Genomic DNA, 14,369 nt, shown 5'->3' with positions numbered 1-14,369 from the left:
CTGCTTTAAAGAGCTCGAGCATTTAAAGGGTTAAAAACAATATACTGCACTTCATTTCAGTATCAACTTTGCTTCGCATATTTCTCCTGAACTACCCCAGCATGAATTAAAACACACCTACAGGAGTAAATAGTTGTTTACATAAGAGTGCAGTGCTAAAAAATGAATTTGATGACTCTTTGAGACCTTGAGGAACTCTAGAGGAGTCCTTTCCGCTGTGTTTCTGTCTGTCTCTCTGTGTTCAGAGTGAACTCATGCTCTGCTGTCTGTGTGATGAAGGACGACGTGAAGCTCGCAGTGAACTAACATCAACTGCAGACACACACACACCCAGTAGTGTGATCAGTTTCACATGACCTCTGGACTGATTGCTTTATTTCATTACACTTATTACTGATGCTGAGCTGCTGGAACCAGTGCAAACCCAGCAACAGAAAACACTCTCACAACTTTATCTAACGCTTTTTTAATGTTAGGACAAAAGTTCTTAAAGTAATGTTCTTATAACTGTATTAATATTTGATATATGCTCTCATAACCTTGAGAGAAACCGTCTGACCAACATTCTTTAAACGTCCTTATGATGAGATTCTCAGTGTTGAGAGCAAATGCTGTTAGAATATTAAAAATACATTTTGGGTGAAAATAAAGTTAGTAGAATGTTGTAAGAAACTTATTAGTAACCTTTAAATAACTTTCTAAGTACAATAAGAAAACTGGGCATTTTAGCGTTCATAGAATATTACAAATATTATATTTTCAGTAAAAATATAGTTAGGAAAATGCTGTAAGAAATGTTTTTGTAACTTTTAAACAACGTCATAATAACGACAAGTAACATTTACAGTTTTTCTCAATTGCTTTGGCTCAATTCTCGAATGAAACTTTTTTTTTCCCGAAACAATAAGTTCAGATCTCTGAACAATTAGCTTCTTGTTCACATCTGCACTCACAGTTTAGAGAATGTTAAGATTGTTTCGAAAAATGTGCCAAAGCAATTGAGAAAAACTGTAAAAACAATGTTCCCACAACGTTTTTATAACCTAAATGTGTCACATGATCCCTGTCTGAGCATACAGCAGAACGTCCCCAGCACTGAAGCTTTGCTTGTGAATGATGCTGAACGTTTGTCACGAAGGATCCTCTATAAAGCACTGAGTAAAGATAATCAGTGCTACAGCTGTTTCATTTCCTCAGGAACGGGATCACCTGCAATGCAGAGGGCTTTGCGGGTGAGACGGGTGTTGTAAATGTCCTGGAGGGAGGGGAGAGAGAGAATTTTATTGATTGATGAAATGCTCTAGTGCAGAGGTTCTCAACCTTTTGGAACTAAAGCCCCCCAAAGCCTCACCTATCATGTGGCATGCCCCCCAACCACCCAAAATAAACAATTTATGAAGCAGACCAGGAATAATGATTCATTGGATAAAATATATCTATATAAATCCTATCTTTTGGATGGATGGATAGATAGATGGATGATAGATGATTAGATGATGGATGGATGGATGATATATAGATGGATAGATAGATGATAGATGGATAGATGAATGGATAGATAGATGGATAGATGGTAGATGGATAGATGAATGGATAGATGGATAGATGGATAGATAGATAGATGATAGATGGATAGATAGGTAGATGATAGATGATAGATGGATAGATGAATGGATAGATAGATAGATAGATAGATAGATAGATAGATGATAGATGGATAGATGAATGGATAGATATATGATGGATGATGGATAGATAGATAGATAGATAGATAGAAGCAGCATCCACCTCCGAAAGCATTGACAGCATTTATTGTATGTCTGCTCGTTCCAAGTAATTTATATCATATATGAAAATTATTATATTCAGTGGCTTCTGCTATATTCTTAGTGATATTTAGTGCCACAGTTTACCAGGAAGTGACGATTTTGTTCTCTTTGACTCGTTGGATTTAAATGGTGCTTTATTCGCATATGTTTTATGCGATATTCCAGTTTTGCGCATAAGTTTAATTTGAATCTTTGGATGGAAACATAGCTAATGATCACATCACATGAGCGAGTCTCTCTCAGAGCGCTGACATGCTCAACCGAGAATGCTTTCAGAGTGCAAAATAAATTAAACCACAACTCCACAATAACTAGAAAACATTTACACTGCCATTCAAAATAACAGTTTTTTTATTTTAATATACTTTCAAATATAATTTATTCCCGTGACGCAGAGCTGAATTTTCAGCATCATTACTCCAGTCTTCAGTGTCACATGATCTTCAGAAATCATTCTAATATGCTGATTTATTATCAGAGCTCGAACTGTTGTGCTGCTTCATATCTTTGTTTTTTTTTGGAACCTGTGATACTTTTTTCTTTGATTCTCTGATGACTAAAAAGTTAAAAAGAACAGCATTTATTTAAAACAGAAATATTTTCTAACAATATGTCTTTACTATCACTTTTAATCCATTTAACACATCCTTGCTGAATAAAAGTATTAATTTCTTCTTAAAAAAAAAAAAAAGACTGACCCCAAACTTTTAAATAGTAGTGTAGGCTATATTGTAACACAAAATTTTTATTTTGAATAAATACTGTTATTTTTACATTTTTATTTATCAAAGAATCCTGAAAAAAAGTATCACAGGTCCCAAAAAATATGAATTGATAATAAATCAGCATATCATAATGATTTCTGAAGATCATGTGACACTGAAGACTGGAGTAATGATGCTGAAAATACAGCTTTGATCACAGGAATAAATTACAGTTTAAAGTATATTAAAATAGAAAACTGTTATTTTAAATTGCAATAATATTTCACAAAATTAAATTTTTTTCTGTATTTTTGATCAAATAAATGCAGCCTTAAAGGGTTAGTTTACCCAAAAATGAAAATTAGGCTGTGTTTTACTCACCCCCGAAGCATCCTAGGTGTATATGACTTTCTTCTTTCAGACGAATCCAGTCGGAGTTATATAAAAAATTGTCTTTGATCGCATCCGCCTCTGAAAGCAGTGACAGCATTTATTGTGTTTCGTCTGCTCGCTCTGAGGCGCAAGTCATTCATCATATATGAAAATTATTATATTCAGTGGCTTCTCCTACTTTTCTTAGTGATATTTAGTGCAGTTTATCAGGAAGTGACGATTTTGTTCCCTTTGACTCGTTGGATGGAAACGGTGCTTTATTCGCATATGTTTTATGCGATATTCCAGTTTTGCGCATAAGTTTAATTTGAATCTTTGGATGGAAACATAGCTAATGATCACATCACATGAGCGAGTCTCTCTCAGAGCGCTGACATGCTCAACCGAGAATGCTTTCAGAGTGCAAAATAAATTAAACCACAACTCCACAATAACTAGAAAACATTTACACTGCCATTCAAAATAACAGTTTTTTTATTTTAATATACTTTCAAATATAATTTATTCCCGTGACGCAGAGCTGAATTTTCAGCATCATTACTCCAGTCTTCAGTGTCACATGATCTTCAGAAATCATTCTAATATGCTGATTTATTACAGTTTTGCTGCTTAATATTTTTTTTGGAACCTGTGATACTTTTTTCTTTGATTCTCTGATGACTAAAAAGTTAAAAAGAACAGCATTTATTTAAAACAGAAATATTTTCTAACAATATGTCTTTACTATCACTTTTAATCCATTTAACACATCCTTGCTGAATAAAAGTATTAATTTCTTCTTAAAAAAAAAAAAGAATAAATTTACTGACCCCAAACTTTTCAATACTAGTGCATGTTGTAACACAAAATTTCTATTTTGAATAAACGCTGTTCTTTTTAACTCTTTATTTATCAAAGAGTTCTGAAAAAAGTATCACAGGTCCCAAAAAATATTAAGCGGCACAACAATTTCCAGCACTGATAATAAATCAGCATATTAGAATGATTTCTGAAGATCATGTGACACTGAAGACTGGAGTAATGATGCTGAAAATACAGCTTTGATCACAGGAATAAATTACAGTTTAAAGTATATTAAAATAGAAAACTGTTATTTTAAATTGCAATAATATTTCACAAAATTAAATTTTTTTCTGTATTTTTGATCAAATAAATGCAGCCTTAAAGGGTTAGTTTACCCAAAAATGAAAATTAGGCTGTGTTTTACTCACCCCCGAAGCATCCTAGGTGTATATGACTTTCTTCTTTCAGACGAATCCAGTCGGAGTTATATTAAAAATTGTCTTTGATCTTTCAAGCTCTATCGTTGTACTCAGAGGGTGTTGCATGCATCAGTCCAAAAGACGTGAAATAAAAAGCGCCCATCCATAAAAAAAGTGTCTCACACGGCTCCGGGGGGTGAACAAAGGCCTCCTGTAGCGAATCGATGTGTTTTTGTAAGAAAAATATCCATATTCAAAACGTAATAATCACTTTAATGTAGCTTGCGCCAGCAGTTGTACACGGAAGCAGCTCCGGCGGATGACCTATGAGTTCAGTGCTGCGCATGCGCCGGTGAGTCTCGTGAAAACCAACGTTTGTTAACAGGAGCAAAAGAAGCAAAGTTTCCTTACTTTAGCAAAGGAAAACCAGTCTCCTCTTGGCTTATATCGAAATCCTCCGACATTCTTCTTTACAAATCCTCGTTTTGTAATTCTAATTAGTGACCATTGTTTTTGTTTTGATCTCTCCGCTGCGTTTCCGCGTTCGTCACTTCTGAGCGGCGCATGCACAACGCTGAACTCATTCGTCATCCGCCTGGAGCCGCTTCTGTGTACAACAGTGAGCGCAAGCTACATTAAAGTGATTATTACGTTTTGAATATGGATATTTTTCTTACAAAATCGCATCGATTCGCTACAGGAGGCCTTTGTTCACCCCCCGGAGCCGTGTGAGACACTTTTTTTTAATGGATGGGTGCTTTTTATTTAACTCCTTTTGGACTGAAGCATGCAACACCCGCTGACTGAAATGATAGAGCTTGAAAGATCAAAGACAATTTTTAATATAACTCCGACTGGATTCGTCTGAAAGAAGAAAGTCATATACACCTAGGATGCTTCGGGGGTGAGTAAAACACAGCCTAATTTTCATTTTTGGGTGAACTAACCCTCTAATGAGCAGAAGAAACTTCTTTAAAAAAAAACATTAAAAAATCTTATTGATCCTGTAGTGTATATCACAATTACTACTAGGTTTGTTGGTGCAATTTTATTATAACACAAAAACTCATTATTATTATTATTATGATCATTTAGAAATATAAACTATATCTCGTTCTGCTATGCTGACCCTTTCTCTTATAAGCAGAGAGTATTTCAGGTTCGTATAACTGTCATGTGTGATCAGATCAGCTCAGCACTGGAGTATAATATACTGCAGACTTCACTGCATCTACACTGCCTCAAGCAAACAGAGTCTAATAAGTCTAATAGGCCATGATCAAATCATACTATCTGCTGAATTTAGGCTTGAATTAGAGGAACGTCACAGAAAGGCAGATTCTTTATTTTCTGGTCAGTGCAGCCATGAGATGCAGCTTAGACGCTTCTGAAGTCCTGCTCCAGCAACAGAGCGCTTTAATCCTTCTGAAAATTCAATAATGGATCTCTGGGAAAGAGGGCTGGGAGTCACATGACAAGACTAAGAAATCAGAATAAACCTGGACGACTCAGATCAATAGCAGTGAGTTTGATTTCGCAAGCATAATTCCCAAATAACTCATTTTGGTTATTAAAACGCTGTGGGAACATTGTTTTGAAATGTTTCTAAAACACTGAAATGTCCTGTTTTCTTGTTGTGATTATAACAATATTTAAAGGTTACAAAAATGTTTCTTACACAGTTCCACTAACTTTATTTTCACCCAAAATATGTTATTTTAACATTAAAAAACATCTTGTTTTTACTTGCAATGTCCATCAAGTAACAAACAACATCATATGAACGTTCCAAAAATGTTCTAAGAATGTTCTCACAATGTTATGAGAAGGACATTCTGAGAACTTTATTTTCACCAAAATATAACGTTATTTGAATGTTTATTTGTGATTCTCGTCGTGATTAAAATTTTATTTTGAGCGGTCTCAAACTTTTCTTTAATTTTATTTTTACCCAAAACATAACATTATTTGAATGTTTATTTTTTAATATTCTATGCCATTTTAATATTTTCTCTTCGTGATTAGAACGTTATTTAACGGTTGCAAAAATTGTTTCTTACAACTTTATTTTCACACAAAATATAACGTTTATTTTTTAATATTCTATACTATTTTAATATTTTCTTTTCATGGTTATAACGTTATTTAACTGTTACAAAAATTGTTTCTTACAACTTTATTTTCACACAAAATATAACGCTATTTAAACATTTATTTGTAATATTGTAAAAACATTCAAATGTCCAGTTTTCTTGTTGTGATTAGACCATTATTTAAAGATTACAAAAACATTTATTTAATGTTCTACTAATTTTATTTTTACCCAAAATATAACATTATATGAACTTTTAGTTCTATAGTTATAAATAGTTATAAAGTTATAAATCTAGTTATAAATCTCTATGAACGTTAAAATGTCCACTTTTCTTGTCGTGATTACGTTATTTAAAGGTGACGGAAATATTTCTTAAACATTCTACTAAATTTAATTTTCACACAAAATATGACGTTATTTGAATGTTTATTTGTAATATTCAACTTTTTTTTTTTTTATTAGAACGTGAAAGGTGACTAAAACATTTTTAATGTTCTACTAATTTAATTTTTACACAAAATATAACGTTATTTATTTGAATGTTTATTTGTAATATTCTAAGAACGTTAAAATTTACCACACATTATTTAATTTTCAGATTTCAGTTTGAAATTTTCTTCTAAAATAAGAAGTTTTATCAGGCTCCTATGTACAGATTCAGTATTTTACCTTTAATGTCAATAAATAGGTTATTTTCATTGTCATTAAAGTGAAATAACTGAATATAAATAGGGGACGTTATTTGAATGTTTATTTGTAATATTCAACTTTTTTTTTTTTTATTAGAACGTGAAAGGTGACTAAAACATTTTTAATGTTCTACTAATTTAATTTTTACACAAAATATAACGTTATTTATTTGAATGTTTATTTGTAATATTCTAAGAACGTTAAAATTTACCACACATTATTTAATTTTCAGATTTCAGTTTGAAATTTTCTTCTAAAATAAGAAGTTTTATCAGGCTCCTATGTACAGATTCAGTATTTTACCTTTAATGTCAATAAATAGGTTATTTTCATTGTCATTAAAGTGAAATAACTGAATATAAATAGGGATGCACGATATTGGATTTTTGCCGATATTTTTCAACTAATTTTGGTCGATAACCGATACCGATATATTTCCTTTTGTTTGGAAACAACACCAAGTCTCTCATGTGCAGAAATTATAAGCAAATTATTTTTAATTTTGGTTAGTTTTTAACAAGAATTATTTGTTAGAAATAAATAAACAATAACATAATTATTTTATAATGACAATACAATGAAGATTTGAAAATTAATAAACTATATTCAATCTCTGTATTTTTTTTTTCCAGAAAGATGCAGTTGTAACATTAACATTTTATTTTAAGAGTTAACATTTGTATAGCAAAAGAGTTGTAAAAATTGTGAAAATCTTTTAGAGCTCATAATTTGTTTAAAAAAATATAACATATTACACATTAATGAATAAATCAGTATATATAAAATTATTTAAAGTGTCGTTTTTATTCATGTAAGCTATAGCTTCTGACCTTTAAATCAAAACATACTCGCTATTTTATGACATCAATTACTGCTTTATTTAATCAGAAACACAGTCTAAATGTTATCTGTGTATTTTGCTTTCATTTTATTAGAAGTAGGCCAACAGCGCAATTACTGTTAACTCTATCACACACCTAACAAGTGATTCTGTACATGCTTTCACAGATTAAATGCAGCGAAACAGTGAATCTAATCATCATTAAGGCAAATCTTTGCTTCAAGAATGAGCCACACTGTTGATGTGATCTAATCATTAGCACACCATGAGCACATGTGAGTTAACGTATTCCTCTTATCGGCAAGACATATCGGCATAATTTTTCATATCGGGCCGATGCCGATATTTACATTTAAAGCCATTATCAGCCGATATCGGTCCGATAATATCGTGCATCCCTAAACATAAACATAGGAGCCTGAGAAAAATGATCATTTTAAAGGAAAATTTAAAATGGCACTTTTGCATTTGAACTCTTCGTATGAACTGTTACATAACTTTTAGTTTGAACTAGAAGAGCAGTTTCCCACCTGAGGTCGTGGCACTCGATGTACTAGCTCCATTCAGATAGAAATGATTGCTGAGGTTCAGGTCTAACCGTGTGACCGTCCGACGGTTGCCATTTTTGTCGATGACCTCTGTGTCGACTTTGGGCTCGTCTCTCGAGGAACGTTTATTTCCATCTTCCTCAGGCAGCAACACAATCCGGTGGTTAATTTGGGGACTCGGAAGTTGCGAAGACAGAGGTGATAAGACAGGAGACATGCTCTGGAGACTGTTGGCAGGAGGATAAGACACGTTGAAGAGCCCAGAGAGAGAGCTTGATGTAGGGCTTCTGCTCCAGGGATGAAGCTTAAAGCTTCTAGAGTTGGCGTCAATGGTTTTCTCAAAGAGCTTGATCTCTTCTTGTCCAGCTTGCTGGTTGCGGTGATCCACATCCAAGCTGGAACCAGATACAAGTTTCTCTTTGGAAGCCGTATGGTTTTGTTTTGCAGCCACATCATCCCTTCTCACGTCTCTTTTATTGGTTTCCAAACGTCCGAAGGTTGATTGACCTCGTTGGTTTCCCTCAATATTCCCATTTCCCACTGGTTTCTCGTACTCCAAAGTGAGCTGGCTATCAAACTCCGACGGATCCATTTCGGATTCAAAAGAATGAGGCTCTTCCATAAAATCCCAGCCGTGATCGTGGGCGATCTGGAAGTGTTCTTCCATTGGAAGAAAAGGCTCGCTGGAGACGCGTACATAAGAGCCTGACCCTGAAGCATCCCGGCCACGGAAGGAGATTGGAGTTTTGGGTGCTTTCGGAGAAAACTCAGATGCTCCACTTTGCACCTTCTTCTTTATCCTACTCTGCGAGAACTCTTCAGCGCTGTGCATCTTCTTAGAACCCAGCATCTTCAGCTTACGAACTCTTGAAGCTGCTCTCTTATGCTCTGGGGACAGAGAAAAAGCGGTGCTAACATCACCTTCCCCGTATCCTTCCAGGAGCTTTCCATCCTGGTTTCCCATTTTAATCCCATCTGCGCAGTCGCTGCATAAAGACAGGAGGTCCGTCAGCAGCTGATGGTGTTCTGCGGTGAGCCAGTTGAGCTGCGCGACCGCTTCTTTTGTCGCCTCGCAGTAATACTGGCCTCTTTGTTTAGCGTCTTCATCCTGAGGCCGGGTTTGGCCAGCTCGTGAGAAACCTCGGGATTTCCTCGTTGGGAAGTAGAGACTGATGAAGCACAGCTCCTGGATGGGTTTGTACAGACGCAGCACCGTGTGCGTGCCTTCCATTACGGGGCCCGTTTTAATTAGTCACACTCCTAAATTAAGCTGGCAGTTGTCTCGTCTCGAGTCGGGTGGACTGACACGTCCGGTGTCAGGCCGATCGAAGGCCTGTCAAAATGACGGAGGCTTTTAATGCGACATAAAGATGCATGTAGAATTGTAGATATACAACCGATTTTGGTCCCACTTTATATTAAGTGGCCTTAACTACTATGTACTTACATCAAAAAATAAGTACAATGTACTTATTGTGTTCATATTGCATTGCAAAACACTTTTGCTGCTAGTGAGGTGGGATACTGGTAAGGTTAGGGACAGGTTTTGTGGTATGGGTAGGTTTAAGGGTGGTTAAAGTGCAAGGGATGAGTCAACAGTGTAATTATAAATGTAATTAAATTAATTACAGATGTAATTACATGCAGGTATTTTTAAAATATAAGTACAATGTAAAAACATGTATGTACACGATAAGTGCATTGTACCAAATGATTGAAATACACAGCAGTTAAGGCCACTTAATATAAAGTGGGACCCAGATTTTTATCTAAAAACCTTATTGACACATTAATTATTACATAGACACAATGCTTTAAAATCCACAACAAAATCAAACGTTTCTTTAAATAATCATTTTGATTAATAGCAATTAAAAATAGGCTTTAAAGTAATCAACAAGTATTAAATTTGGCTTGCAAATGGAATTATTTTTAAAAACACAAACATGCAAAAAAAATGTATACACTAAACTTGAAGTTGTAATTTTTTTGATTTTGAAGTTGCAAATACAAATATGACATTTTACAAGAAAATACTATTTTAGTCTTTCTACTTTGTTTAATTATATGCATTAATTGCTGATTCTCTTTATTCATTTGTGAAATTTACTAGCAATTTCTGAGTAAATTTGTTGTTTTTCAGAGAATAAAATTAAAAGTAATTTTTAAAAGTAACCTTTGTACAATCATAAGCAAATATTGTCATAATCAACAGACTTATCTTGTAATATTTCACTGTAAGACATGGTTACAGGCCAGAAAATAAACTGTGGAGATGCTTTGACAAAATATTTATGAATGCACATTGACTTTTTTTTTTCCGTTTTTTTTTTCAGAGTACAAATTTAAAAGAAATTTTTAAAAGTAACCTTTGAATGATCATATATTGCATATATATATATATATATATATATATATATATATATTGCATTTATCTTGTAATAGTTTTTGCATCGTAGCTGGGGTCTTACAACTCTTTGCCAGACATGTTTAGAGGCCAAAAAAAAACTGTGGCGATGCTTTGGCAAAAATATCCATGAATGCACAACTAACAGTGGGTCTTTTGATAATGTCATTCAGTACGCTTTATACTGCTAAAGCCTTTGAACTGTATGCATAATTATTTAAATAAGCAGTTGAGTGAGTAAAGTACCCTTCATTATGAGCCTCATAATAATCAGCCATCACACACACATTATAATACACTTTAAAATAATGTGAGCTCATGCATAAGCTGCAGTGAATGTCCCTTTAAAACATGACATGACAGTTCAGCAATGATCAAACCAAAACAAATTAGTATCTTATATCAGTGCATTATAGGAGAGGTGCATTGCACAGTGGCAGTGAATAGTCTGCACTATAATGAGCATCATTTATTATGCAGAAAGTTATTTTTGCACTGCTGCATCATTGATGCTTTAAACATTCACTGCATTTCGCACAGCCACGCGATCACTTTGCATTCAACAATGCATCTTTAATGTTGCTAAAATATGATTACGATCAATTGCATTTGCATGACCTTTTCATATCTATAATAAAACACAGCATTAAGTTCTGAGTCTTTTTTTGCTGCTGTTCGTCCAGCACTATCTCATCCGCATTAACACATAATTTCAGCCTAAATTAACGTGTTTGATTTCAATAATCGAGTGTTATATGAAGTTAATAGTGCTAAACTCACCCAGTTGAGGTGCATGACGGATCCGCGTCTCTCTCTCGGAATAAAGTGCGTTCTGGAGGACAGCGCGCTCAGCCTGTGATTGACAGGCGCGCAGACCAGTTAGAGGCGGCAGCGTTTGTATCCGCGGCTGTGATTGGTTGGCTTCAAGGTGGCCCCGCCCCCATCAGAAGTGTGTCATAAAGCAAAGCAGCAGTGCTGCAGAATATCAGCAAGACAGCAGTATGGACTTAAAGGGGACAGAAGACAACATACTCCTTTAACCCTCAAGCATCCTTCGTATAGCAGTGGTCGTTCGTGGACAAATGTCCAATTTTTATTAATTTTTTTAATAAATGTCATATCACTGTCTTCGATCAAATAAAAACTATCAATTTATGCAGTTTTTTGTGATTTTTGAATTTATTTACTTCTAAAAGTACCATATTTTTAATGTAAAATGTGCTTATTTTTATGTTATGTTTAATATTTCTTATACTTCAGTAAAAAAAACAAAATAATTCCAGTAAGGTGAGTTTGGTGACATCTGGTGATATATGATGGTATAACAATATCAAAAGCCACTATATGGCTGCATATAGGCTGAAATCTATAAGCCATTGTTGTAATGTACAAGTTAAAAGTGTAGAATAAAAAAAACTAAAAGCATTTGTGTTGGGTGAGACTATACAAAGATGGCAAAATATGCTTACAGACAAATCTGACCATGCTATAACGAAAGGACAAAGTAGGAGACAGCGTAATCATTTATTTCTAACAAAAAAACAACAATTTTCAATAACTAAAAAAAGTAAAATGGAACCAAATGGTGCCAAACAGGTAAGAATAAACAATAAACCTAACAAGTAGCATGTTCCAGACATGTTTTTGTTGACATTTTCATCAATAAATCTTGCAGTAGGACTTTGATCTGACTTTGGTGTGCGTGTGTGTGTGTGTGTGTGTGTGTGTGTGTGTGTGTGTGTGTGAGTGTTTCCCTTCATTTATGTGTATGTATGATCTGCATTGTGTTGGATTTGTTGATTTTTATTGGACAATTTAAAAAAAATGCTCAGAATTGTAGTATTTCCCATTCATTTCCTATGGCTGCCCATTTTTGTCCACGAAGGACAAATTAAGGAGTTTTTTTTTCCAACCACTTAAGTCTACTGCTCAGATTAAGTAAACTATTAAAAAATAATAATAAATAAATAAAGATTTTGCCCAGATTTGTCCCAAAGGATGCTTGAGGGTTAATTCAATAAGTGCTTAACGTAAACAGAGAACATCTATCGATTTATCTATTAAATAATTATATTAACGACTAGATATCCCACAAGGTTAGTAAAACCTGAAACCATCTGAATGAAAATGAAACGCGGAAACGTTTGAGTGCGGGTTAAAAGATGACTACCTCATTATAAAACCACAGAAACTTTAAAGGAATAGTTCACCCAAAAATGAAAATTCTGTTATTAATTACTCACCCTCATGTCGTTCGCTCCAAACCCGTAAAACCTTCGTTCATCTTTACAACACAAATTAAGATAGCCTATTTTTGATGCAATCCGAGAGCTCTCTGACCCTGCATTGACAATAGGGCTGTCAAATAAAAATTTGCATTTCGAATATTTGTCGAATTCAAAATAAGAAGGCAAAAACATTGCATTCGAATTTCAGGTGTGCATCAGGCAGCATTAGATGCGACGACGATGTAGGTGTCGTTGCATTTGAATGCTTTTGTTAGCCTATCCAGCTGAAACCACAAAAAGCGGCGATGCTCATTCAAAATATTGCGGAAAAAGAGAACATCAATGCGGAGAAGATCTACGGCAAAACTGAAACCAAGCCGTTCACACAGAAGGCATATTTATTGCTTTTTCTAGAGGGACATCTATCACCATTGCACTCGTGTCTCGCACAAGAGAGCCGCATGTTTAGAAAGCCATGTAAAATTAATGTAAGACTAAGTTCAACTTTAAAAAATATCATGTCTCGAGACTTTATGGTGGCTTTTCCCCATTCCACTTCATCTCATGTTTTTAAATGAAAAAAATCGTTTTCGGTCCTTTGTATTAAACTATACATACATACATACATGCATGATGCTGTTTTGTTTCTAATTGTTTAAGCAACTTAAGCAACATTTACATTACATTTAGTCATTTAGCAGACGCTTTTATCCAAAGCGACTTACAAATGAGGACAATAGAAGCAATCAGAATCAACAAAAGAGCAATGATACGCAAGTGCTATTTATATTTGGTTTATAAACATTATTTTAAATATTATGCACTTTGTTCAAAGATGGCCTTGTTATGTTATTACTTTGAATAAACGTGCATTAATAATATCTTGCTCAAGTCGCCCTCATGTGGCCTTAGGAGAGAAGCCAAAAGCTTTTCCCCCAACTGAAATAATGCCGTTTAAATTCGAATATAATTCGAATATGATCATATTTCAGTACAAAATTCGAATTTAGTGTTTCATCCATTTTTTCAGCCCTAATAGACAGTAAAGCAGCTGAAATGTTCCCAGACCCAGACTTTGTTAAAATAGTCTATCAGTGGTCCAACCATAATTTTACGAAGCAATGAGAATACTTTTTGTGCGCAAAGAAAACAAAATAATGTCTTTAACACCTTAACTGTCCCAGGAGAGAAGAAATCATTGAATGAAGATGTTATTTTTGTTTTATTTGCACACAAAATGCATTCTCCTAGCTTCGTAAAATTACGGTTGAACCACGTCACATGGACTATTTTACAGATATCCTTGCTACGTTTCTGTAGCCTGGGAACATTTCAGTTGCATTGCTGTCTATGGAGGGTCAGAGAGCTCTCGGATTTCATCAAAAATATCTTAAGTTGTGTTCCGAAGATGAACGAAGGTCTTACGGGTTTG

General features: G+C 34.4%; 1 protein-coding gene across 1 annotated transcript; it reads right to left on the bottom strand.

The window, feature by feature from the left end:
- Positions 1-217: 217 nt before the first annotated feature.
- Positions 218-9,582, bottom strand: LOC107687210 (uncharacterized). The gene is made up of 2 exons (XM_016484446.1): positions 8,285-9,582; positions 218-312 (listed from the first exon to the last, which is right to left on the bottom strand). The coding sequence occupies exons 1-2, from the start codon at positions 9,531-9,533 to the stop codon at positions 242-244; spliced, it is 1,320 nt and encodes a 439-aa protein (XP_016339932.1). The 5' UTR covers positions 9,534-9,582; the 3' UTR covers positions 218-241.
- Positions 9,583-14,369: the final 4,787 nt, after the last annotated feature.

This window comes from Sinocyclocheilus anshuiensis, unplaced genomic scaffold (assembly GCF_001515605.1).
Source record: "Sinocyclocheilus anshuiensis isolate Anshui unplaced genomic scaffold, SAMN03320099.WGS_v1.1 scaffold1569, whole genome shotgun sequence".
NCBI lineage: Eukaryota > Metazoa > Chordata > Actinopteri > Cypriniformes > Cyprinidae > Sinocyclocheilus > Sinocyclocheilus anshuiensis.
Note: the sequence above shows the minus strand (reverse complement) of the source record. Positions and strands in the feature narration are given on the sequence as shown.

Coding starts and splice junctions, on each gene's coding strand:
- LOC107687210 (XM_016484446.1), bottom strand. CDS start 9,533: ATGGAAGGCACGCACACGGTGCTGCGTCTGTACAAACCCATCCAGGAG. Junction 313..8,284: donor ATCGAGTGCCACGACCTCAG/GTGGGAAACTGC, acceptor GTGTGTCTGCAG/TTGATGTTAGTTCACTGCGA.